Source organism: Sminthopsis crassicaudata, chromosome 3 (genome assembly GCF_048593235.1).
Source record: "Sminthopsis crassicaudata isolate SCR6 chromosome 3, ASM4859323v1, whole genome shotgun sequence".
NCBI classification, from domain to species: Eukaryota; Metazoa; Chordata; class Mammalia; order Dasyuromorphia; family Dasyuridae; genus Sminthopsis; species Sminthopsis crassicaudata.
In genome coordinates, this window is record NC_133619.1 from 653078950 (window position 1) to 653104611 (window position 25662).

The 25662-nt window shown below is 44.8% G+C and overlaps 1 protein-coding gene across 8 annotated transcripts in view; it reads right to left on the reverse strand.

Moving 5' to 3' along the window:
- Nucleotides 1-23781, reverse strand: part of LOC141564682 (uncharacterized) — a 31973-nt gene extending 8192 nt beyond the window's left edge. Inside the window, exons 1-5 of one of the 8 annotated variants that reach the window (XM_074307442.1) lie at nucleotides 21502-23781; nucleotides 16628-16787; nucleotides 14702-14773; nucleotides 14083-14209; nucleotides 13744-13836 (exon numbers count right to left, since the gene is read on the reverse strand). In XM_074307442.1, the coding sequence (XP_074163543.1) occupies nucleotides 13744-13836; nucleotides 14083-14209; nucleotides 14702-14752 (271 nt within the window). In that variant the 5' untranslated portion in view covers nucleotides 14753-14773; nucleotides 16628-16787; nucleotides 21502-23781. Of the gene's footprint in view, nucleotides 1-13743; nucleotides 13837-14082; nucleotides 14210-14701; nucleotides 14774-16627; nucleotides 20247-20940; nucleotides 21146-21195; nucleotides 21357-21379; nucleotides 21396-21455 lie in introns of those variants that run through there. The other 7 variants (XM_074307445.1, XM_074307439.1, XM_074307447.1 and 4 more) reach the window with 7 other exon arrangements.
- Nucleotides 23782-25662: the final 1881 nt, after the last annotated feature.

A 25662-nucleotide genomic window follows, 5' to 3' on the forward strand; every position in this document is an offset into this window, starting at 1 on the left:
GATAGCTTCTATATGGAAAGCAAGCAAATTTCAAACCCTGAGTGGACAAAAAAAAGTTTCTCTCTAGATGAAAGCCTAAAGGTGGATATGATTTGATCCCCACCACATAAGGCTCTCATAGAAGAAATTAAAAAGGCTCTTAAAAGAGAACTAGAAGAAAAATGTGGAAAGGAAAGAAAAGCTTTGCAAGAGAGTCTGAATAAGACACGTAACTCATTAAAAGATGGAGTGGATAAAGAAATGAACTCCCTGAAAAACAGAATTAGTGAATTAGAAAAAAAAAATAATTTCTTAAAAAATAAAATTGGCAAAATGGGAAAAAATTCCATAGAAGAAAACAACTCATTTAAAAACTCAATTGGACAATTACAAAAGGAAATTTAAAGAGTAAATGAAGAAAATAATTCATTAAAAATCAGAACTGAACAAATGGAAACGAATGACTGGAGGAGACACCAAGAATCAGTCAAGCAAAACCAAAAAATAATAAATATAATTTATAATTAATAATAAATACAATTTATATATAAAATATAAAAAAGAAAAAGAAAAAATGTTAAATACTTACTTGGGAAAACAATAGACCTGGAAAATAGACCTAGGAGAGATAATCTAAGGATTGGAGTCCCTGAAAATCATGATGAAGAAAGAGCCTAGGCATTATTTTTCAGGAAATCATCAAAGAGAACTGCCTAGCTGTTACAGAAACAGAAGGTAAAATAGACATTGAAAGAATTCATCAATCACCTACTGAAAGAGATCCCCAAATAAAAACTCCAAGAAATATTGTGACTAAATTCCAGAACTATGAAACCAAGGAAAAAATACTGCAAGAAGCCAATTCAACAAATCAATTCAAATACAGAGAAGAAACTATAAGAATTACTCAGGTTCTAGCGGCATCCACATTAAAGGATCAAAGGGCCTAAAATCTGATATTCCAAAAGGCTAAGGAACTTGGTATGCATCCAAGAATAACTTACCCAGCCAAAGTGAACATCTTCTTCCAGGGAAGAAGACAGACATTCAAGGTGAATTCCATTTATTTCTGACGAAAAAATTAGAGCTAAACAAAAAGCTTGATCTTCAAATATAGGACTCAAGAGAAGCATAAAAAGGTAAAAAGAACTCTTGAGAACTAAATTTTTGTTATGAGTATACATAAAGAGTACATGTATAATTTGGTTTTACTGTTATAATATAAAAAAAGGTGAATGCATTCTAGAGGTGGAAAGGAAATTGTACCAGAAAAAGGGAAAAGTGGAGGTACTACATCTCACAAAGAGGCAAAGGAAACCTATTATATCTGAGGGAAAGAAGGGAGGGGTATGAACATAAGTCTTATTCTTATCAGAATTGGCTTAAAGAGAAAAACATTAGACATACTGGGTTTACATAGAAACTTCTCCCACCTCATTGAGAAGTGAGAGAGGAAAAGCAAAAAGAGAAGGAACAAGCTAAATAGAAGGGAATACAGAAATTGTAAGGGAAAGATTAAAGGAAAGGGGAGGGACTCTAAGGTGGAGGGGGGAATGATCCTAAAGAAGGAGGACTACATGAGGCAAGTGGTTCTCATAAGTTTAATACTGGGGAAAGGGGTAAGGGAGAAAGGAAAGAGAAAAGTATATTCTGGGGTTAACAAGATGGCAGAAATTACAGAGCTAGTCATTTTAACTATAAATGTGAATGGGACAAACTCCCCCATAAAGAGGAAGCAGTTAGCAGACTGGATTAAAAGCCAGAATCCTACAATATGTCGTTTACAGGAAATAACATCTGAAACAGGGTGATACATACAGAATAAAGGTAAAAGGTTGGAGCAGAATCTACTATGCTTCAGGTGAAGCCAAAAAAGCAGGGGTAGCCATCCTCATCTCAGATCAAGCAAAAGCAAAAATTGATCTAATTAAAAGTGATAAGGAAGGTTACTAAAGGGTAGCATAGATAATGAAGCAATATCAATATTAAACATATATGCACCAAGTAGTATAGCATCTAAACTCCTAAAGGAGAAATTAAGAGAGTTACAAAAAGAAATAGATAGCAAAACTATAATAGTGAGAGATCTCAACCTTGCTCTCTCAGAACTAGATAAATCAAATCACAAAATAAATAAGAAAGAAGTTAAAGAGGTAAATAGAACACTAGAAAAGTTAAGTATAATAGATCTTTGGAGAAAACTAAATGGGAGACAGAAAGGAGTACACTTTCTTTTTGGCAGTTCATGGAACCTATACAAAAATTGACCATATATTAAGATATAAAGACCTCAAATTCAAATACAGAAAGGCAGAAATAGTAAATGCATCCTTTTCAGACCACGATGTAATAAAAATTACATTCAATAAAAAGCCAGGGGAAAATAGACCAAAAAGTAATTGGAAACTTAATAATCTCATCCTGAAGAATGATTGGGTGAAACAGCAAATCATAGACAATTAATAATTTCACCCAAGAGAATGACAATGAGACAACACATCAAAATGTGTGAGATGCAGCCAAAGTGGTAATAAGGGGAAATTTTATATCTCCAGGGGCCTACTTGCATAAAATAGAGAGAAAAATCAATGAATTATGCTTGTAGCTAAAAAAGCTAGAAAAAGAGCAAATTAGAAACCCCCAATCAAACACTAAACTTGAAATTCTAAAAACAAAAGGAGAGATTAATAAAATTGAAAGTAAAAAAACTGTTGAATTAATAAATAAAATTAAGAGTTGGTTCTATGAAAAAAAAAATAGACAAACCCTTGATAAATCTGATTTTAAAAAGGAAAGAGGAAAATCAAATTATTATTCTTAAAAATGAAATAGGAGAACTTGCCACTAATGAAGAGGAAATTAGAGCATAATTAGGAGTTTTGCCCAACTTCATGCCAATAAATTTGATAACTTAAATGAAATGGATGAATACCTTCAAAAATATAGGTTGCCCAGATTAACAGAGGAAGAAGTAAATTGGTTAAATAGTCCCATTTTAGAAAAAGAACTAGAACAAGCTATTAATCAACTCCCTAAGAAAAAATCCCCAGGACCAGATGGATTTACATGGATTTACATGGATTTACAAACATTTAAAGAACAATTAACACCAATGCTATATAAACTATTTGAAAAAATAGGGATTGAAGGGGTCCTACCAAATTCCTTCTATGACACAGACATGGTACTGATACCTAAACCAGATAGATTGAAAACACAAAAAGAAAATTATAGACCAATCTCTCTAATGAACATTGATGCAAAAATCTTAAAAATATTAGCAAAGAGATTACAGAAAATCATCTCCAGGATAATACACCATGACCAAGTAGGATTTATACTAGGAATGTAGGGCTGGTTCAATATTAGCAAAACTATTAACATAATTGACTATATCAATCACCAAATTGACAAAAACCATATGATCATCTCATAGATGCAGAAAAAGCATTCGATAAAATCTTACATTCATTCCTATTAAAAACCATTAGAGAGTATAGGAATAAATAGGAATACTTTTCCTTAAAGTAGTCAGCAGCATCTATTTAAAACCATCAATAAGCATCATATGTAATGGTGATAAACTGGAACCATTCCCAATAAAATCAGGAATGAAACAAGGATGCCCACTATCACCATTACTATTCAATTATTATATTAGAAATGCTAGCTTAGGCAATAAGAGATGAAAAAGAGATTAAAGGAAATAGAGTAGGAAATGAGGAAATCAAATCATCACTCCTTGCAGATGATATGATGGTATACTTAGAGAACACCAGAGATTCTACTAAAAAGCTATTAGAAATAATCCACAACTTTAGCAAAGTTGCAGGATACAAAATAAATCCACATAAATCATCAGCATTTTTATACATCACTAACAAAATCCAACAGCAATAAATACAAAGAGGAATTCCATTTAAAATAATTGTTAATAGTATAAAATATTTGGGAATCTATCTGCCAAAGGAAAGACAGGAACTATATGAGCAAAACAACAAAACACTTTCCACACAAATAAAATCAGAGCTAAACAATTGGAAAAATATTAAGTGCTCTTGGCTAGGTTGAACGAATATAATAAAGATGACAATACTACCTAAACTAATCTATTTATTTAGTGCTACACCAGATTCCCAAAAAACTATTTTAATGACCTAGAAAAAGTAACAACAAAATTCATATGGAAGAACAAAAGGTCAAGAATTTCAAGGGAACTAATGAAAAAAAAAAAAAAAATCAAATGAAGGTGGCCTAGCTGTACCAGATCTAAAACTATATTACAAAGCAGTGGTCACCAAAACCATTTGGTATTGGCTAAGAAATAGACTAGTTGATCAGTGGAATGGGATAGATTCACAGGACAAAATAGTCAATAACTACAGCAATCTAGTGTTTGACAAACCCCCAAGACCCCAGCTTTTGGGATAAGAATTCACTATTTGACAAAAACTGCTGGGAAAATTGGAAATTAGTATGGCAGAAACTAGGCATTGACCCACACTTAAAACTATACCAAGATAGGAGCAAATAAGTTCATGATCTAGACATAAAGAATGAAATTATAAATAAATTAGAAGAACATGGGGTAGTGTACCTCTCAGACATATGGAGGAGGAAAGAATTTGTGATCAAAGAAGAACTAGAGATCATTACTGATCATAAAAATAGAAATTTTTGAATATATCAAATTAAAAAGCTTTTGAACAAACAAAACTAATGCAAACAAGATTAGAAGGGAAGCAATAAACTGGGAAAACATTTTTAGTTAAAGGTTCTGATAAAGGGCTCATTTCCAAAATATATAGAGAATTGACTTTAATTTACAAGAAATCAAGCCATTCTCCAATTGATAAATGGTCAAAGGATATGAACAATTTTCAGATGATGAAACTGAAACTATTTCTACCCATATGAAAAGGTGTTCCAAATCATTATTGATCAGAGAAATACAAATTAAGACAACTCTGAGATACCACTACACACCTGTCAGATAGGCTAAGATGAAAGGAAAAGATAATGATGAATGTTGGAGGGGATGTGGGAAAACTGGGACATTGATGCATTGTTGGTGGAATTGTGAATGGATGCAACCATTCTGGAGAACAATTTGGAACTATGCTAAAAAAAAAAAAAAAGTTATCAAATTGTGATCCAGCAATGTTACTATTGGGTTTATATCCCAAAGAGATATTAAAGAAGGGAAGAGACCTGTATGTGCCAAAATGTTTGTGGCAGCCCTTTTTATAGTGGTAGAAACTGGAAAATGAATGGATGCCCATCAATTGGAGAATGATTGGATAAATTATGGTATGTGAATGTTATGGAACATTATTGTTCTGTAAGAAATGACCAGCAGGATGAATACAGAGAGGCTTGGAGAGATTTACATGAACTGATGCTGAGTGAAATGAGCAGAAGTAGGAGATCATTATATACTTCAACAAGAATACTATATGAGGATCAATTCAGATGGACATGGCTCTTCTCAGCAATGAGAGGATCCAAATCAGTTACAAGTGATCAGTGATGAACAGAACCAGCTACACCCAGCGTAAGAACATTGGGAAATGAGTGGGGACCACAACATAGCATTTGCAGTTCTGTTATTGTTTGCCTGAATTTTGCTTTTCTTCCCAGGATATTTTTACCTTCTATTTAAATCCGATTTTTCTTGTGCAACAAGTTAACTGTAGTAATATGTATACATATATTGTATTTAACATATACTTTAACATGTATGAGACTGACTGCCACCTACTCGAGGGGATGGAGAGAAGGAGGGGAAAAGCTGGAACAGAAGTGTTTGCAAGGGTCAATGTTGAAAAATTATCCCATGTATATGTTTTGTCAATAAAAAGCTATAATAAAAAAATAAATAAAATGAAGGGATAAACAAATTAGTCTTTAGTTGTTTTGGTTTTATTACTGGTATGATATATTACTAAAGAGGAATTTTAAATATCCAGACATCTGCTAATACCAACAGCAGAGCAGATGATTTTTTGATTTGACTTAATGTTTTCCATTGTTTGAAAAGACAACAAACTAACAAGACAAAATTTTCTTCTGGATCCAATTCTCACCACAAGGGAGGGACTGGTTACTGGAAATGATGAGAACTTTTTTGGGGAAAGGGACAACTCTCTTCTGGGTTTTGTGAAAGTGACAGACAGAAAGAAAAGCTAGCACACTAAATTTGAGAAGAATAAATTTCAAAAAGGTCAAAGAATCTAATGGACTAAAATTCTTCAAGGGGATACAAAGAGAGATAGAAATCTCATGGGAATGAAATTCTAAAAACAAAAAGAAACATTCCTGATTAAAAAACACAGGAGCTGAAAATAGGATGTATATACACATATTTGTTTCTAAAACTATATTGTGGAAAAGAGAAAAAAGGAGGATCAGAAAAGAAATAGGAATACAATGCAGAATGACTGGGTCAATAACAGATGATAATGAAAAGAGAGCTGCTTAATGACGATTTGATTCTATTTTCTCTATCATGGAAAATCAATGATCTTTGGATAGGAAAAAAACAGATCAAAAGCAGCTAAAATGGAGGTGGTACCTGTTAGGTTCTTACTAAGTGCTAATGAGATAATGAGATATTAGGTTTTTATTAAGTGCTAAGTCGGTACTTAACAATTTTCTAGTTCCGGCCTTTCCTGGGAATTTGACTTGTGAATTTCTGGGGAAGAGTTTGCATGCTTAGGAGGAGCAAGTTCATTGGTTGAAGTACTTCTTCCCAGAAGCCCTTGCATTATCCCACGCCCATTCTCGGGGAGGATAAAGAGGGCAGCTCTGGAGGAAAAAGTCAATCTCTGCTCTAGGCCAGAGTTGAGTCGGTTCTCTACAGGAAGAAGAATCTGTCCCAGAGATTTGAGTTAACACAGCAGATCTCCTCCCAGAGAGCTATTGGCAGCTTCTGGAGACAACAGCACATTACAGGTACCCAAAACAACTAAGACAGTAAGAAAGTAGCTACTTTGTTCTGGATGAATTTAAGTCATCTGACTGCTCTATATCTATAAGCTGCAGGTCTTCCTTTGGAGAATGTGCACAGCAGATGCAACATACTGCTGATTAAGAAGTGCCACATAAAACCCAAATGATCAGTTGGAAAAAGAGGTAGTCTAGCTACAATAAAACAAAATTAATTCACAAGAAAGAGGAAGATATATTATTTCCCTTGGTGAACTCAAGGTATTTGGCCCAAAAGAATTACATTTTAAGGTACTTCTTTGATTTCCTTTAATCAACCAATCAAATATTAGCTTGATCAAAATTTAGCTCAAATACTACATTCTGCAGGACTTTCCCAATTCCCTCACTCCACACCTTGCTAGGGCCTCCCTTCAGCATTTAAACTATAAAGACTACATATATGATGTATAGAACTTAGCAGTGAGAATCCATTATATATATATATATATATATATATATATATTTAGTTTCCCTGACCTTTCTCTGAATGCTTAAGGTACTTAATATCTCCTGAAACTAGCTGTGTAACTCTCAGGTAAGTCACTTAGCTGTTGTCTGCCTCAGTTTCTTCACATGTAATAATAATATTACCCAAAATTGTTTTAAGGATTAAATGATATATATATATAAAGTACTGGGCACAGTGCCTAACATTTAGTAGGTACTTAATACTTGTTTCCTTCTCTATTCTCCTCCCTCCCACAACCATCCTGAGAGATAATAATCCCATTTTAGAGACTAGAAAGCAGAGGCTCCAAAAAGTGATGAGATTTTCCCAACACCACTAGCAAATTTCTGACACAAGATATGAATTCCAGGGCCCTGGCCCTTCACCTAACTTATTTTCAAAAACCTGGGAGCTTATATTATGAACACTCCCATCCACTGATGTAGATGGCAAGCCCTCTATGCCTTAATGCTTGGTGTGCCAGCTCCATGGCAATGAATCGCTTTGAACTAACTGGACTACTCATCAAATCACAGAGGCACAGGGAAGCTTGGCTCCTTACTCAATCTTCTTGGTGTCCCAAGCCTTGCCAGAGCTGCTACCCGTGCACTGCTCTGGCCACTATGCCGGGAACCTCCTGGCACTAACAGGGAGATGGAGAAACTGTTTAGAGGCTAGGGCAGGGACATGGAGAAATATGGGTTAGATTGGCCATACAGTTACTGCCAGGTCCCAACATCCTGACCCTGTGGAAAACACAAAGGAAAGAAAGCTGAAGCAGGAGAACGATTTGTAAAGGACATCAGAACTCTCATGAATGCCCGTTGGAGAAGCCTTGGGCCTCCTCCTCTCCCTCCCACCCCTCATTGCAGCCCAGTGTGGTCAGAAGCACTTATTAAGCACCAACCATATGCCAGGCACTCTGCTACCAGAAGAGACAACATACACCCAACCATGTACAAACTACAGGACGAAGCGGGGTGAATCAGAAGAGGGAAGGAAAAGCTTCTTGTAAAATGGGAGATTGAGTGAGTAGCCAGGAAGGGAGATGGAGACAGGGCAAGGGATCAGTCAGTGATGATGCTGGAGTTAGGAGGTATCAGGATCAGGCATATCATCTAAGACATGGCTAATGGGCTGCTTTATTTAACATGCACTAATTTGTTACAAGGGCAGGTGAGAAGTGAAGGAGATTCTTTAAACAAATAAATAAACACCAGTTAAACATGAAAAAATGCCCCAGCAGAAATATATTGGAACATGAACCAAATGTGACATGCACAAACACTGTCTGGGCCCAAAGATCTAACTGAAGAGTCTGAAGCAAGTTCTCTCTCTCTTAAAAAAAAAAAAATCAATAAACACCAAAAGACAACCAGTCAGTTTGGTAGCCAAGAAATGGCCCATCTGGACTTGCCCAATCAAGCATTCTGCTTATGTTTTTTTTGTTTGTTTGTTTTGTTTTTTTTGTATCAACAGTCTGAGCACAGTGATCGGCACATAAATACCTAGTAACTGCTTTTCATCCATTCATGTACTCAATACCAGAGACCATAAACAGAGCTAAAAAAAGAAGATTCCCAAAAGTCTTGCTTCAATCTTAAGCTTAAGTATCCTATGATGATGCACCTGGACTTTTGGGGTACTGTATAAGCCATTAAAGCTTAGAACTGCACTAAGATTGGGGATACACTGTGTAGTTAAGGAACAGAAAAAGTGAAAAGTGTCCAGATGAGAGGATTGTGGGAAGAAGCCCAGAAGAAAGACCCTACAACTGAGGATTAACTGGTGTGAAGTGTGAACACCTCCAGGCCAGCTCTGATGAAGCCCTGGGGCTGGTGTAGAGGGGGGCTTCAGCCCCAACCACAGGAGCTGTCATCTCCTGAATCATGTGGAGAGTTGGGAATCTGAGTCCATGAAGACTGAAGGAGCCTTTGCTGATAAGGGAGGCCAGGCCATCATGCTGCAGAGCAGGAACCTGCCCAGCCCTGGTCAATGGAAAAGCAGGGGGCAGGGAAGCTGCTGAGTGTGAACACTTACAAAAGGGGGGAGTTCCAGGGCAGGAGCTGAAGGATGGAACCAGAGGCACCCAGCCCCCACCTGGCCCTACCCTTTCTCATCACAGGAAAGGAGATGATTATACTAACAAACTCTTATTTAAAAAAAAAAAAAAAAAAAAGAAAAAAAAAAAGGTAGTAGGCAAAGGAGAAAGACTCCCAACCACAGAAAGTTACAATGAGAATAGGGAAGAACAGGGTTTATCTTCAGAGAATACAGAAGTAAAAAAAGCCACTACTCCAAAGAGTAGTTACCTGCCCAAAAAGAATTTACAGAAGAACTCAAAAAAGACTTTAAAAATCAAATGAGAGATTGAAGAGCAACTAAAAAGAAAAAAAAAAAAAAAAAAAAAAGAACCAAGAAAAAGATTATGAAATGTAAGTCCACCAACTAGAAAAGGAGATCCAGAGTCTTACAGAAGAAAACAACTTTTTGAAAATTAGATTTGGGCAAAGACAAACCAGTGAAATTATAAGACACCAAGAAATAGTAAATCAAAGAACAAAAAAAAGAAAAAGAATGAAAAAAATCTCATAAGAAAAACAATCGCTTCAAAGTCTGATTCTTTTTGTATAGCAAAACAATTGTTTGGTCATGTATACATATATTGTATTTAATTTATACTTTAATATATTGAACATGTATTGGTCAACCTGCCATCTTGGGGGGGAAAGGGGAGGAGGCGGGGAAGGAGGGGGAAAATGAGAACAAAAGGTTTGGCAGCTGTCAATGTTGTAAAATTACCCATGTATATATCTGGTAAATAAAAACTATTACTAAAAAAAAAAAAAAAAAAAAAAAAAAAAAAAAAAAAAAAAAAAAAAAAAAAACCAATAGCTCTAAAGAACAGATCAAGAAGAGAAAACATATTAATTGCATGCCTTGAAAGCTATGATCAAAAAGGGATCTTGATACAATCTACAAGAAATAAAGAAAATTGTCCTGAAGTGATAGAAGAGAAGAAAGTAGAAACAGAAAAAATTCACCTAATGCCATCTCAGAGAGATTCTACAAGGAAACCATATAGAAATATCTTGGCTAAATTTCAAAACCCCCAGATCAAAGAGAAAATCTTTGATCTTGTTCTTTGATTTATTATTTCTTGGCGTCTTCTATTTCACTGGTTTGTCTTTGCCCAAATCTAATTTTCAAAGAGTTGTTTTCTTCTGTAAGACTCTGGATCTCCTTTTCTAGTTGGTGGACTTAGTTTTCACAATCTTTTTCTTGGTTCTTTTTTTTTTTCTTTTTCTTTTTAGTTGCTCTTCAATCTCTCATTTGATTTTTAAAATCTTTTTTGAGTTCTTCTGTAAATTCTTTTTGGGCAGGTAACTACTCTTTGGAGTTGACATTAGTAATTGTAGTCCAAAAGAAAGAGTAGAGTAGAGTGTGATATTACTCTAAAAAGCAAAACTACGTAGGAAAAGTAAAAATAGTAATTATGCTATATGAATCAGTTTCAATGGCAAGAAACAGAGGAATTAGATGGAGAAGTAGGGCTGGTAGTTCTGAAAACCTACTCTTGTTGGAAATGGGTTAAAGAGGGAATACATAGACATACCAAGAAGATATATTTCTATAAATCTATGAAGAGATAAAGGGAGGAGGCAGTAGGATAAGATGGGATATAGAAGGGTAGGTAAATCAACAGGCATGGGCTAAGGGGTGTAGTTTAAAGGGAATGGGATAAAGGAGGAGGGAAAAAGCTGGGGCAGAAGGCAAGGGAGAGATCTATGGGGGAAAGGGGCAGCAAAAAGGTTAAACAGCACGACAAATTAACAAATAGAAGCAAATACATGACCCAATGCTAAATGAAATAAAAAGAACCAAGAGAACATTGTACCCAGTAACAACAAAATTATGTGATGATCAATTGTGATGGACTTGGCTCTTTTCAACAATGGAGTGATTCAAGGTAATTCCAATAGATTGGTGATGGAGAGAGCCATCTACATCCAGAGAGAGGACCATAGAAATTGAATGTGGTTCAAAGCATAGTATTTTGTTTTTGTTTCTTGTGCTTTTTCCCTTTTGATCTTTCTTGCACAGTGTGAGTTTCCCCTAATCTAGAACTTACTCTTCCCACACAAAACTAGCAACTTCCCCGCACTATGTAAAAACACAGTTAAATTTGCCTTCCAATATGGTAATATGTTTAGAAGAACTGTACATGTTTAACTTAGAGTGGATTGCTTGCTGTCTTGGGGAGAAGAGAAGGGGAGGAGAGGGAGAAAATTTGGAACCAGCTTTTGCTCATGAATGTTGAAAACTATCTTTGCATGTATTTGGAAAAACAAAGTAATATTAAAAGCAAAAAAACCAGGTAGAAGTAAAATAGAATAATGAGTAGGAATAGAAAATGAGATAAACACAAACAATAACAATGATCAGAAATAGAATTTATTAGGAAAAAAACTAGAGAGGAATCATTAATCTCAAAGTCAAACTTAGAAAAAATTCAATCAAAAAAGAAATCTACACTATGTCAAGCATCTTGTTTTAGATGTATATGTATGTAGGTGTGTATATTTATGCAAGTACATGTACACATGTGCGTGTGCATATGTGTATGTATATATATTATATATATATATATATATATATATATATAATATATATATATCTGTGTATCTAGATATATTTGTGTGTCTGTGGGAATGTATATTTCATGTGTATATGTGTGTGTGTGTATATATGTATATACATTAAACATATGTATACATATACACAAATATATCTGTGCTTAACTGCAACCTTTTATGGGGAGGTGAGGGGGATGAAAGGGAATAAAAATAATAAAGTAAAAAGTGCACAGCAAAGAACAAAAGAAAACCTACAAGGAAACAAAGAAAAGATGGCCCGGAGGAACACAATGTCTTCTATTATTATATATGCTTTCTTGAAATGGACACTTATGGTTAGATATTCCGAATCTATGATTTTCCTTATACTATCTTTTTCTATTTTGCTTTTTCTTATTTTGCATTTAAGTTTTTATTAGTGATTTTTTTAAAGATAACTTAAAGATAAGATTATCACAATTATAAGCTCTTCTATTACTATACATGCTTTCTCAAATTCTCCCTGATGTTCTGTTGGGCACGACAATATTTTGTTGGGTTTTTTCAATTTTCCTTTTTTTTTTCCATGCTTTTTTAAAATTTTGTAGTTAGTTTTAAATAAATTATTAAAAAGCTCAAGCTCCTGGCTGAGCTCTGTAGACTGCGAGTCTTTCTAAGCAACACCAGCAGCTCAGGACCCGTCAGCCCTCCTCTGGGTGCTGTGCACCAGGCTGCCCAGGCTGGGAATGCCCTGGGGCTCGTCTCCGTCTTTAGTCACCCTCAGGCTACGCTCCATCACCAGGCCAGGTCATTCCCAAGCCTCCCTCCTCCATATGTACATCCTGCCCCCATGATGGCACACAAGCCCCTCAGGGCAGTGACCACGCCCCCAACAGGTTTCCTTCAAAGACCAGCAAGGAGGGCCCAAGTCAGCCTCTGGCCCTGCCCAGCTCTGAAGTCTCCCTCCCTTCTCTTGACCCCCTCCTCCCCAGGGCCCCGCCAATCTCTTCCCCACCACAGCCCCTCAGGCCAGCCCAGCATCTCCTCTAGGGACCTCCTCTTCTGGTCCGTACCCACCTCCTACTTGTCTTCCTGCAGCTCCATCTGAGTCCCCTGATCACCTGGGACTCCTGCCCTCCATGGGGCACCCAGCACTGAACACGGGGCTCCCCATGCCATCTGACTAGGGCAGAGCCCCCCTCACTTCAGGGGGACTCCTCTCCCTTTGCCATTCAGTCACTTTTCAGTGTCAGACTCTTTTGACCCCATGCGGGGTTTTCTTTTTGTCCTTTCCTTTGTGGAAACTGAGGCACACGGGGGAAGGACTTGGCATGGGTCATCTAGCAGGAGCCACCTGAGGCTGGAGTGGGGGCAGGAAGCCCAGTCTTCCCAACCCCAGGCCCGCCTGCCCCGCTCTGCCACACGGTTTTCTCCCAGTCATGGGGCATTTCCCATCTCCCCTCCTTGCCCCTCTCCATTTCTCTCAAATTCAGCTCCTGGAGAATGGCCCCCCCTCTGCTCCCCGCCAACCATCTCCCTCGGGCTGCTCTGACTGCATCATCCCCGGGCGCCTTCTTCCACACCGCCTGTCCCTCGGACCTGAGGTGCTCTTCCTCCATTCCCCACACTCCTGGGCTCCCTCCCTTTTGGACATATTTCCCCTCGACCGGGCAGCTGCACAAGTGCTTGGCGAGTCCTGCCCTCACTCACCTGGACAGGAGCCGATCCCTTCCCTCTCCAGCATGCACGGCGCTTCCCCTCGCTCCAACCTGGAGATCACCTCTGGTTTGATCACCTGAAGTTCTGCTCACAGGGGAGAAAAGAAAAGATGCTGGGACAGAGGAGGCCGCCAGAGCCTTCGTCACACGTCCGGCCTCACAGGGACGCTGTTCCCACATGGGGACACGGCCCATCTAGCGCGGCGTGGGTCCACCAAGGACTTTGCCCGTCCTTCTCCCCAACAGGGAAGGCAGCTTTGCACTCCCACCCTCGGGACCCCGGCCTGTGAGGAAAGGCAGATGCCCCCTCCCGGGGCACAGCAGTCCTCACCCAGGGAGACCAGGTTCCTGTAGTTCTCCAGCATCACATCTCGGTACAAGTCCCTCTGGGCGGGGTCCAGTTGCCCCCACTCCCCCTGGGTGAAGTCCACGGAGACATCCTTGAAGGTCATTGGCTTCTGAAATAAGGACCACGGGTCTGCTCACCAGGGCCCGTCCCAGGGCCCACCCAGTGCCTCAGGGGACACCCACTCCCTTCCCACCTCTGCCTCTGAGGCCCTTAATCTTCCTCCAAGGTCCAACTCGGGTGAACGGACTTTGCCGACTGCCCCAATTACCAGGAGGTCATGGGGCCCTAGGAGCCCAGGCCTGCAGTTGGGAGGGGCTGAAAGACCCCACGTCCAAGCCCGTCTTTTCACAAACGAGGCCTGGGGGAGCCACGTGTCCGAGGTCACACATATGGCACCCTGGACAGCTCTGCACACTTTCTGTCACACTGCGACCTTGTGTTTGCTCCTCTCTGTATATACTGGGTGAGTACTTACCGCACGCCCAGCATGGGCTGGGGATACATGCAAAGCTACGGAGAGGTGGCGGGGTGTGGGAGGAGACCCCGCGTCCCGAAGCCGAGACGTGGCTGGCAAGAGAAAAGGGGGAGCACCCCGACTCACCCAGGCCGTGGCTGGAAGGAGCTCGGCCATCGCTCGGTCCTCCTCTTCCATGCTTGCTCCTCGTGAAGGCGTCTGGAGGCAAGAGGGGAGCAGTCAGGAGGGCACAGGGGCCGGGCCCATAGATGCCACGGTCACCCAGGTGCCACCTCCTGAGAGCGGCCAGCACACTGGGTTTGTGCACGCCCGGCTCCCTTCACTCTGAGCTCACACAGGAGGGGGGGGGGGGGACTCCAATCCCGCCTCAGACTCGCTCCCCTGTCTTCTGCCCGGCAGGTGCCCCCTCGTCCTAGAGCCCCGGGCAGAACTCCGACCTCCAGCCAGAGGGAGCCCAGAGCTCCCCAGGGGCCCCACACGGGCCCCTTTTCGGGCCCCTTCTGCGAGCTGTCTTCTCCCACAGACCCCAAACTCCAGGCAGGAAGAAGCGTGTCCTTACGTACGTCCCCGGGGCTCAGCCCAGCTCTGAGACTGCAGGAGGCGCTTCCTCCTTGTGGACTGAACGGAATCTTGCCCTCCCCCTGCCCTGTTAGGCAGGTCCCAAATGCAGGATTAATAACGGGCGGCTGAAGGCAGGAAGTGACGGCCAGCGCCCCCCGGACCACGAGAACCCTGTGAGGCGGCTGCTCTAACAACCCCAAGTGCCGGGCACACGAGGAGACAAGTCTTGGGCCTTGAGGTCAAGGCCACACGGCTAGCAAAGGTGGATTTGGGTCTTCCTGACTCTCAATTCCCGTTTAACAAAAGCAAACGGGTAAAAATTGCCTGCAGTCGCCGGGGGACAGCACCCCTTGAACGCCCAGGGTACAAGCACGAGGAAGCCGTCTCTGCCCACCCCGATGGCAAACAGCAAAGCTGCAAAGGGACTGGGGGGCAGTGGGGGGGGGGGGGGGAATGTTGCTTAAAAAAAAACATCGCTCCCTTTTACCTGCGCGTCGCCTTCATTTGCCAGTATGTCCCTCACCATACAACAAAGGATGGAAGGGGGAAAATGAACCAACGTCCAGAAAAAGTCCCTATTACACACTGGGTTCTACACCCAGGCTTCTGCAAAGAAGTGGGGGAGGGGAGGGACAGGCTGGGTGAAGAACCTGGGCTGGGGCTCCAGTCCCCGTTCCCTGTGGCCTCCACACTGCCCCCTACGCTCCAGCCTCGGACACCCGGAGAGAGGGCCTCCTCGCCCCTGCAGACAGCCGGGGCCAAGGCGGTCCCAAACCTGCCAGCTTGGGTCACGGCTCAGCTCCCGGCTCCTGCTCTGCATCCTACTGGGGCACCAGCTCATCTCTCACCCAAGACCCCTCCCCTCCGCCCCGCCTGCAGAAGGCCGGCCCAGCCTGCCAAGAGCTTCAATTGTTTAAAGTTTCCAAACAAAATCAAGCCAAGTGCGCGCTGCACGACCACAGGTGCCAAGTGCCATACACTGAAAGGACAGGAGGGATCAGGGCCCCCAGGATCTCCTGGGAATACGGCTAACAGCACAACTTGTGAGTCTGGATCAGGAACCGCCCTTTGGCCAAGCGTCCATTCCTCTGCTTCGGGGGATCGGGTGCTTCCCACGGGACTGCCACCTCACCCCCACTGACTGATGACAAAAAGGGACGCTGCCCCACCTCACACAGGACGGGGAGGGGGCCGAGGGGTCAGCGGCCCAGCCAAGAGCCTGAAAAGACCCCCTGGTGTGGGGGCAGACCAGTCACTGTTTGGTCAGAGATGACTGACAATCAGTGTCGGAGCGTCCTCGGCCTGGGCACTGCCGCTCTCCCGCCGCCCCAAACTTTCCCCTCCGCCCACCCTGGCCTCTCCAGGCAGAAGGCTCGGGGATGGTTCCGTCTCTGTCCGGCTCCTCTGCTGAAAGGTCTCCTCCCAGGATGGATTCCTGCTGAGCGAGGATGCCCTCCGCCCCTTCCATCCCCCAGAGCAGGGTCTTTTTACCTGGGGCCTTTGCTGTCAGGCTCAGCTCTGTCTCCACGAATCCTCGGCTGCTCCAGCCTGGGGTCCCTCGGCTCTCGTGAAGGCTGCTGGATGACAGACAGGGAGTGAGCAGAAGGGGCTCCGGACTCTCAGACCATTCTGTCCCCTCTCAGAACGAACCCTTTGGAGAGGACCAAAGACAGAACAAATGGAACAGGATCCTTTCCTTCAGTCGTCCCATAAACATTTAAAGCCTTCTGTGCTCTCTTGGAGAGAGACAAGCCCTGCCTCAAGGCCAGATAAATGTACAAGAGAGCACGTCTAATGTTAAGCAGGGATCAGTGGACTTGGAGACAGCCTTCTGATAAAAAGGAAAGGCCCTCGGAGAAGGCAAGGCCATCCTGTGCTCACTGGGAAGAGGAGGAGCCCCGGAGCTCAGGAGGTGGCACTCAGGGTGACCTATCCCGCAAATCTGAGCTTAACCACATCGGAAAAAAGATGGACATTCAGGAATCGGAGTTTGAATCATCTGAAGATGAAAACCAGAAATGAAGGGGATTATTTGCCTCTCGAACACCCCGAACAACAGAAGCGCAGGAGTGAACGAAGGTAGTAGGCGAGGACAGCGACGGCAACGTGACAGGGAGATTGGAGAGTCTTCTAAATGTACACAAGGAGATGAGGATGAAGGCAGGAATCTAACAGAACTAATGGGGGGGGGGGGGGTATGGCCAGAATCTGTCCACAGGTGCACCAAGGCTTTTACACAGCATGTGGTGAGGGGACGCACAGCCAGAGCTATCAAGGAGAGGAAGGGGACCTCAGAAAGAGAGAGGTGGGAAGGAAGGGGGAAAGACTGAAAACGGTAGAAAGGGAGGAGGAGGTCTTACTTTGGAAGCGAGATGGGATTCTATTGATGAATGCTCCTAAGGGTGAAGAGAGATGGGCAGGGAGGAAAGAAAAGGAACCTTTTTTGGATGAGGCCTGAGGGCCTGGTGCTTGGAAGGGGGGAGCAGGAGAACATGAACATATGGAGACTTCCAGGCCAATGGAGGGGAAAGAGTAAAGCTAAAGAAAGCAAGGGGTGCAATATGGAGAGGACTGAACATGGGGCAGTATCTCGTCTGGCACCTGGAAAAACTGGCATTGTTCTGGGAGTGAATCCGGGGGGCAAGCCAAGAGGCAGCGGCAGAAAGCACTAGAGGGGAGAGCCTGTGATGGACATGCTGTGAGCTTCAAATGCATTAAAAAGAGAAAAGCTAATTAGAGGGGGCGTGAATCAGAGAAGGAGGGTCTTGAGTAGAGAGAAAGCTTTTCAGAAACAGGCGCAGAAAATGAAATGAAAGCTAAGTAATAGGACGAGCTGATGGGAAAGAGATGGGGGGGGGGAGGAAACATTATATAAGCAGATTAAAGCAGATTTTAAAAAGGAACAAAACCCTGAAGTGAAAGGATATCAAATGAGAAGGAGGGATCAAGATAAGGGGAAGCGAGCCGGGGGGAGCAGGGCCACCTTAAAAAATAGAATGTTGCAACTACAGCAGCATAGAGGACCTGAAACTGAAAGGCTTCTCTTAAGGCCAGAATAAGGGAAGTGGTCCAGGGACAAAGTCTTCACATCAAATCTCCTAGATAAGGGCTTGGTGGTCAAGATATGAAAGCCATAGGACTAATCTCTGGTCTTCAATAGATAAACAGTCAGAGTATGAATAAACGCGTTCAGGAAAGAGTAACAGTCTTCGCTACCACATGAAAAGAACGCTCCAAGTCACAATCGATGAGAATCGAAACAATGCAAGGGTTTGGTGTGGTCTCCTGACCAAAACTGGCAACAGCCCAGGTTGGAGAGGTCCGCGGCTACATTGTGGAGGAGTCAGAAATGGGATAGCTGTTCTGGAAAGCCATTGGGAACGGCGCAAATAAGGAGTCTGAAATGTCCCCCTCGTTGGAGCCAAAAACTCCTTTACTGAGCTTTAAACCGGGGTTCTCAGGCTGTGGCCCCCGGGGTATGGCAAATGGGCTGAGGGACAGGGACCTGGCCCTACTTAAAAGTTTGAGGACCACAGCCTTAAACTCTGAAAAAGTCACTAAGAAAAAAGTCTCCACAAACTCCAGAGTATTTATGAGTGCTTTTTGTCACAGCTAAGAACAGGAAACAACGCTCATCCAACGGGGAATGGCTGTAACGGACTGTGACCGCTCCAAAAAGTAGTCCGCATGACGGACACAGAGAGGAACTCTCGCGGGCTGTCCGCAGAGCCAAGAACAAGGTACACAACGACCACAGCAAGAAAGGGCAGATTAAAAACCAAAAGCACCAAAGCCCAATACCATGCATAATGCTCATTATAGACTGAGTGGATCCCAAAGGAAGCGATGAAGAGACACCTCAAACGGGTTCTTCCTGGAGGTGGGAAGGGCAAGGAATTATCCACTGCACATTTTGGGGCTTTTCCTATTGCTCAGCCCTCCAAGAAATACCACAGGGGTGACTCACTGAAGGGGGATGGGATACTCCGGAGAGAAGAAACAAACTATCCATAAAGTTTATTTACAGTTTAAAAAACAATGAGCAGGAGGACGCCAGCCGCTTCCACAGGATTATCTCCGTTCTAATGAAACTGTCCCGGAAACTAAAAAGGTAGCGAGAAAAGAAGAACACACACTCGGGGCGGCGCCATTTACCGCTATGCTTGCTCCCGAACAGCAGGGTTTGGAAAGTCCTCACACCTGCAAGGACTCAGCTACTGGATCCCTTTTACCAAAGAAGGCACCCACAGTGTGCAGTGACTCGGGCCTTTGCGCCTCCGGTCCACGGCCGCTCCCTCGGCCCGGATCGGCTATTTCCGAGGCCTGAGCCCTCTCCTCACCATCTGGGCAGCTCCGAGGAGGAGAAAAGGGTCAGCGGCAGAACAGGGAGCCCCACATTCCGCGCCCGTTGTTCCCCACCTCAAGGGCCTCGTCCATCCTCCTCTGCCAAATCCCGCGGTGTCGCTGCCAGCCCTGCCGCCCCAGGGTGGCCGCCGCCAGGTGTCCTCACGCCGCCCGGGCAGGATTTGTCACCTCCCCCACTTAAAACTCAGATGTGGGGAAGGCCCAGAGAGGAGCCGCCGGACAGGGACAGGGCGGGTTCCGCAGTGGAAGCAGAGGAGGCGGACTCCGCCCCTCCTGAGGGGGCCGGACACCGATACGTAAAAGTCCTAGAGAGCGGACTATTATTTTCCCTAATACTTTAAGATTGGGGGGAGGGGGGAGGAAGGAAACTTTCTCCCCACTCTGTAAAACAGGAAACAGACCCGGTCAGGAGGTTCAAAGGCAGTGACCCTCATCCCTGAGCCCCCGCGGCCTGTCCTGCTCGGGGTCCCTGACTCCTTCCACACACCCTAAAGAAACAGCAAACTCCCAGGATGCCATCTGCCAAGCAGGCCCGCCCAGCTGGGCAGAGGCCGTCTCCCCTCCCCACGCTGACCCTCCCGGACACAGCCTCGGCCAGGGTGGCGGCCAAGCTGGGGAAGCTCCTTCTAGTGCAGTCTGCCAAGTGCTCGGCCGTTCTCCGAGTCCAGCGCAGCTACTGATCCAAATGGGACCAGACTGCGATCCCCTTTGGGGCTGGGTTCCGGGCCCGTCGGCCGGGTGAGCCCCTCCCCCTCCGACACAGCCCACAGCCCCCTCCCCCCTAGCGGGATAAGGTCACAGGGAGAAGCGGAGGGACCTCAGACTGCAGCCTCGGTTTCCACAAAGTGGGGAAATACTCCGGGAGTTACAGTGAGTATAAAAGTGCTCTGCAAACCTATAAACCCTGGCAGAAAATGCCAGGCTTCCCGGCAAGGTGACGGGGCTGTGCAGAGCTCACCCCACACACGTACTGACACGCGCACACAAGCAAGCCCTGCCGTAAGCACGCGCGCGCGCACACCGCCGCGGTCATGCGCACACAGCGCGTGCACACATACACACCTCACACTACACACGCAGTGTGCACTCACACAGCGCGCGCGCACAAGCTCCAATCCCCTCCCGCCTCTTCTCAGCCTCAATTCTTCCACCTGTAAAATGGGTCTTGAAGGCGCCTCCACCCTGGGAGGGGGAGGAGGAAGAGATGGAAAGGGAGCACCAGAAAACCGCGCAGGGTTACCGGCTCTCAGGCGGGGCTGTCACTTCGCCCCCAGAGCGGAAGTGAGACCCCAGGCAGCTAGAAAGGGACTGGAGAGGGGAAGAAAAGACCCCCGAGGGAGGGGAGAAAGGGGAAAGGGAACCCACCCCAGTATTAGAGCCCCCGCGCTCGCCCACCCTCGGCCCACAGAGAAGCCCCAGCCCCTCCCCCTCCTTCCTACCCTCGGGGTCCCCAGGCCTCGACCGGCCCGTAGGGAGCGCGAGCGGCCAGGGAGAAGAAAGGGGGAAAGGCCCGGGAGGGGGAGCGAGATGGACAGTCCGGCAGAGCCCCTCCCCCACGTGCGCAGACCCGACCCTCCCCCAGGCCCAGACGCGGCCCCGCGGGGGTGTTGGGGGGGGGGGTGTCAAAGCAGGGGCCCGGCTTTTCCGGGGCGGGATTTCGAGGAAGGAGAGGGGGAGGGACTCTATCCACGAACCGCGGTCCCGCAGGGCGCCCTTCCCCCAGGGCCCCTCCTTCCGGCGTCTGCGTGCGGAGCGAGAGGAAGCGCCCCGGCCAGCACACTCGCGCACGCGTGCGTGCGCACACGCCCGCGCACACCCTCGGTTCGGTAGAGCGAGCGGGCCTCCCGCAGCGGCCCGCGCCCGCGGGGACACACTCACCCGCGGTGCCTCTGGCACGCCCGCGCGCGGCACACGCGTGCGCGCACACACGCCCGTCCCTCCCGCCCCAACTTACACACTCACGCAGACACCGCCGCGCACAGCCCGTCGCACTCACGTACCCTGACACGCGCACGCACCGCGCACGCTCACACTCGCCCTCTCCCGCCCTCTCCAGACCGCAGTACTCCGGAAAGCTCAGAGCAGCCTGCCCAACCTTAAACTCCCAGGGATAGGGCCCAACCCACCGACAGTGCGCCTGTGCGGAACCGCCTCGCGAACTACAAGTCCCAGAACGCCCCACGAGCACCCAGCGTAGGGACGAGGGGAGGAACCTGAAAGAAGGAAATGAGAGGGCTCCCAGGGAGTGACGGAAGGGAGCGGGGCAGGAAGGCGGGCTCTGGCGGGGGGCAGGGCTTGAAGGCGGGCCCTCTCCCGGAGGGGTGGGATCAGAACCAGGCGCTTCTCTCCTGAGCTGGAAGAGCTTAGTACGGTTCTACTGCTCTTGCTGTCGATCAGCCTTGTTTCCAGGCCCCTTGGACCCCGGGCCTTCCGCGCTCTCCCGGGGTCCGAGTTTGTGCTCCCGGTGGCCGAGGTTTTCCCATCCAGCTTCCCCACGTCCGCGTCTTCTTCGCCTCTGCCGGAGTGTTCAAGCATCCGCTTCCGAGTGTGACCTTCCAGGGAACAGCGGAATTCACTTAAGTACGGGCTGATTTGCCGTCGTGGAGCCTCGGGAAGTCCTCGGCAGCGGCCCCCGCGGCCGCGGAAGAAACGGGGCTACTCGGCGGCCTGGCTGGCCAGGGGATCCTCCGCCGCCTAGCCTTCTGTCCGGTTCCCTTTGTCTCCCTTCCGCCGGGCAGGCAGCTTTCGTCCGCAGTGATCGCTGAGCCCAATGTGACATCTCGCATTTCCTTTATTTTTCTCAGAGTATTTCAATTGTCCAAATAAATGGTTTTCAACACTCGTGTTTGTAAGAACATTTGCTGTAATTTTTCTTCCCTCCTCCTTTGCCTCTCCCCTCTCTGAGACTGGGAGAAATCCGACATGGGCTCACCATGTGCAATCCTTTTAAACATTTCCACATTTGCCATATTGCAGAAGAAAAACCGGACCAAAGGGGGAGAAACAAGAAAAAGAGAAAGAGGTGAAAATACTGGGCTTCCGTCCGCATTCAGTCTCCGGACTTCTCTCTCCGAAGGCGATCGGCGTTTTCTGTCCCGAATCTATTGGAACTGTCTGGGATCACTACGTTATAAGAGCCAAGCCTAGCACAGTTGGTTACCCGTGATCTGGTTGCCGTGTACAAGGATCTCCGGTCCTGCTCTCGTCCCTCAGCATCAGTTCCCGTCAGTCTCCCCAGGCCGGAAACCATCCCGCTGGGCATTTCTTACATTCCCGTACCACAATTTATTCAGCCCTTTCCAGACCTATGGACATCCAGCGAATTCCCAGTCCCTTTCCACTACAAGCAGGGCTGCTTCCATTCCTTCTCTCTTGGCGGAATCATTGGGTTATCATTAACGTTACATTTTCTTTCACCTCCAGCAAGAGGCCAGGGGAACAACATCGGTCCTAATATAAGAATTACTTATTAAATGTAAGAGAAAAAATAGTCATTTCTCACAAGTCTAAGTTTATTTTTTATGGGGCTTTATAGTACTTTATAGTAAAATGTGAGTTAAGTATTTGGTCACAGGCTCAGTGTTATCTGTGACCTTCACGTGTCATCTGTGGCTTCTGCAAAACTCCCCCAAATTCCCATTTAATGTTTTTAATGCTGACCCACGATATAGCAAAAGCACAACAGGGAAAGTCATGAAACGGAGGGGCGGCTGTACCTTCCTTTTCCCTTCCTGTACCTGACTTCCTTTGGCACAGGGCCCTTAGGGAAAAGTCATGGCAGTAGGGAAAATGTCTATATCAGGCAGTCCAATTGCCCTCAGAGAGACTCTGGGCAAAAAACGGTAGCAGGCCCGGGGGAGAGGAAGCATAGGAGAAAAAGACACCACCAGAGATCACGTTTAGCATCTGATGATGTGAAACTGTAAAGGGCTAGAACGGAGCGATGCACTTGGATAACGGAGCACGTGAGACTTGACTGCCAATTGGACGGTTCCCTATTAACTTGTTTGAAGGTTGACCCTCCCCAGCTGTTCTGTGCTGACTTGATTGGTGGGACCAAGGGGGGAAGTGACTTGTGTGGGAGGAGTAGGAGGAAGAGGAGGAGAAACTTGGCTCTTGGAACTCACGCTCTCTGGAACTCGTGACCTGGCATTGGAGGGTGACCGTAAAAGATCAAAAATAAAGACGTTTAGTGATCCTGACTCGGGCTGATTTCTGGGAAGACAGAGTTCCAGCATGAAACAACTAATTAGCATTCCTGAAAAACTTTTATGTCCCGATGACACTTGAATAATAGTCTCCTAAATGTTTTTGCTAGCAGCACTGATAAGGAAACCAGCACCTATTATGCACCAAGAATTGTGCTAAATGCTTTACCTCATTCTCACCACTCTGGGAGGCAGGTGTTATTATTTCTATTTTGCACTTGAGGAAACTGAGGCAGACAGCAATTAAGTGACTTGCTCAGGACCACACAGCTAATTTAATTGTCTGAGGCTAATTTAGTTAACAGGTCTTCTTATTTCAGCACTTAGCTGCTGATGCTCCTGAATTCAAATCATTCTCATTTTTTTTTCACTACAAATTTTGTTTTTACTTAAAATTTCCTCCTTATGGGACGTGGGAATAAAGGATACTTCAAATCTGGCTTATGTTTGTACTTTGGATTTTTTCACTTTTTTTTTTTTTTTTTTTGGAGGGGGGGGGAGTCCTAGACCACAGCCAAAAAGACAATCAGCCAATGGATATAAGAATTGGGAAACTTACTTCCTCTGCTTTCCCAGCAATGAATATGGTACTCACATCCATGGTTATTATGAAGGGGCCAGGTTGTGATTCCCAATAGCAGGTTTCTCTAGCCTCTATTCTGGATAATAGAGAATTTTTTTCTTTTAAAAATTAGTTCAATAAAACTAACACCTCAAGGAGTCTGACACCACATTCAATATTTTATCCTAAATCCATCTCAGCAAAGAAAGAGGGAAAGTGTTTGGTTTTTTTTTCATCTCTTCTTCAAAAAATTATAATATTACGGTTCAGACATGTCCAACACTTCATTACCCCCTTGGGGGTTTTCTTGGCAAAGATACTGGAGTGGTTTGCTATTTCATTTTATAGCGAGGAAATTGAGGCAAGCAAGGTTAGCAACTTGCCCAGGATCATATAACAAGTAAGTGTCTGAGATCAGACTTGAACTCCAGAAGATGCGTTTTCCCGACTCCAGACCCAGAATTCTATCCATTGAGCTATGTAGCTTCCAATGATTTAGATTGTATCTTTAGGTGAAATACACATACACCCACACTTTCTCATCTGATCTTCACAACCACCTTGGGAAGTAGATACTATCATCACCTCCTCATTTTACAAACAAGGAAGCAGACAGAGGTGAAGTCACACAATTACTGTCTGTGGCCAAACTCAGGTCTTCCTGATTCCAAATCTCATCCTCTAGCTCCACTAGGCCATCTAGTAAACGGACAGTTTTATGCAGTTATATGGCTGTAGTCTTGTATATCATTTTCTTTGTTCTGATAATATCACTCTGCATCAGTTAATGTCTCCTCAGCTATTCCTTAATCTTACTTAGTTCCTTAATTATGAAGTTCATTATTTTTTTTACTATACCATGTGTTAAAGCTAGAAATATCTTTTAATTACTGCAATTTTCATATGTAACAATACAAGAATTATGTAGCATGAATCAAGGAGTCCTGAGAAATAATAGTTATACATTTAACATGTATGGGACTGCCTGCCATCTAGGGGAGGGAGTGGAAGGAAGGAGGGGAAAATTTGGAACAGAAGTGAGTACAAGGGATAATGTTGTAAAAAATTACCCATGCATATGTACTGTCAAAAAATATATAATTATGAAATGAATTTAAAAAATGAAAAAAAAAAGAATAATGACCTAAGGCACTATAGAAAGCTCAATCATCAAAGAAAAATTTAATTCTCTTCAGTTATTTTCTATAAATAAATGCAGGAAAATATAAAGAAAAACCAGTAATAGAAAAAATCTGATGGGAAATTGAGTTTTGTGCTAGATATATTTCCTGTCTCAGGCACAAAGTCAACAGTGGCACTGAATCCCAGCAGCCTACTCCCCCCAGTTATTCAGTTTTCTTCCTGATCAAGGGCTTTCCTACATGGGCTTA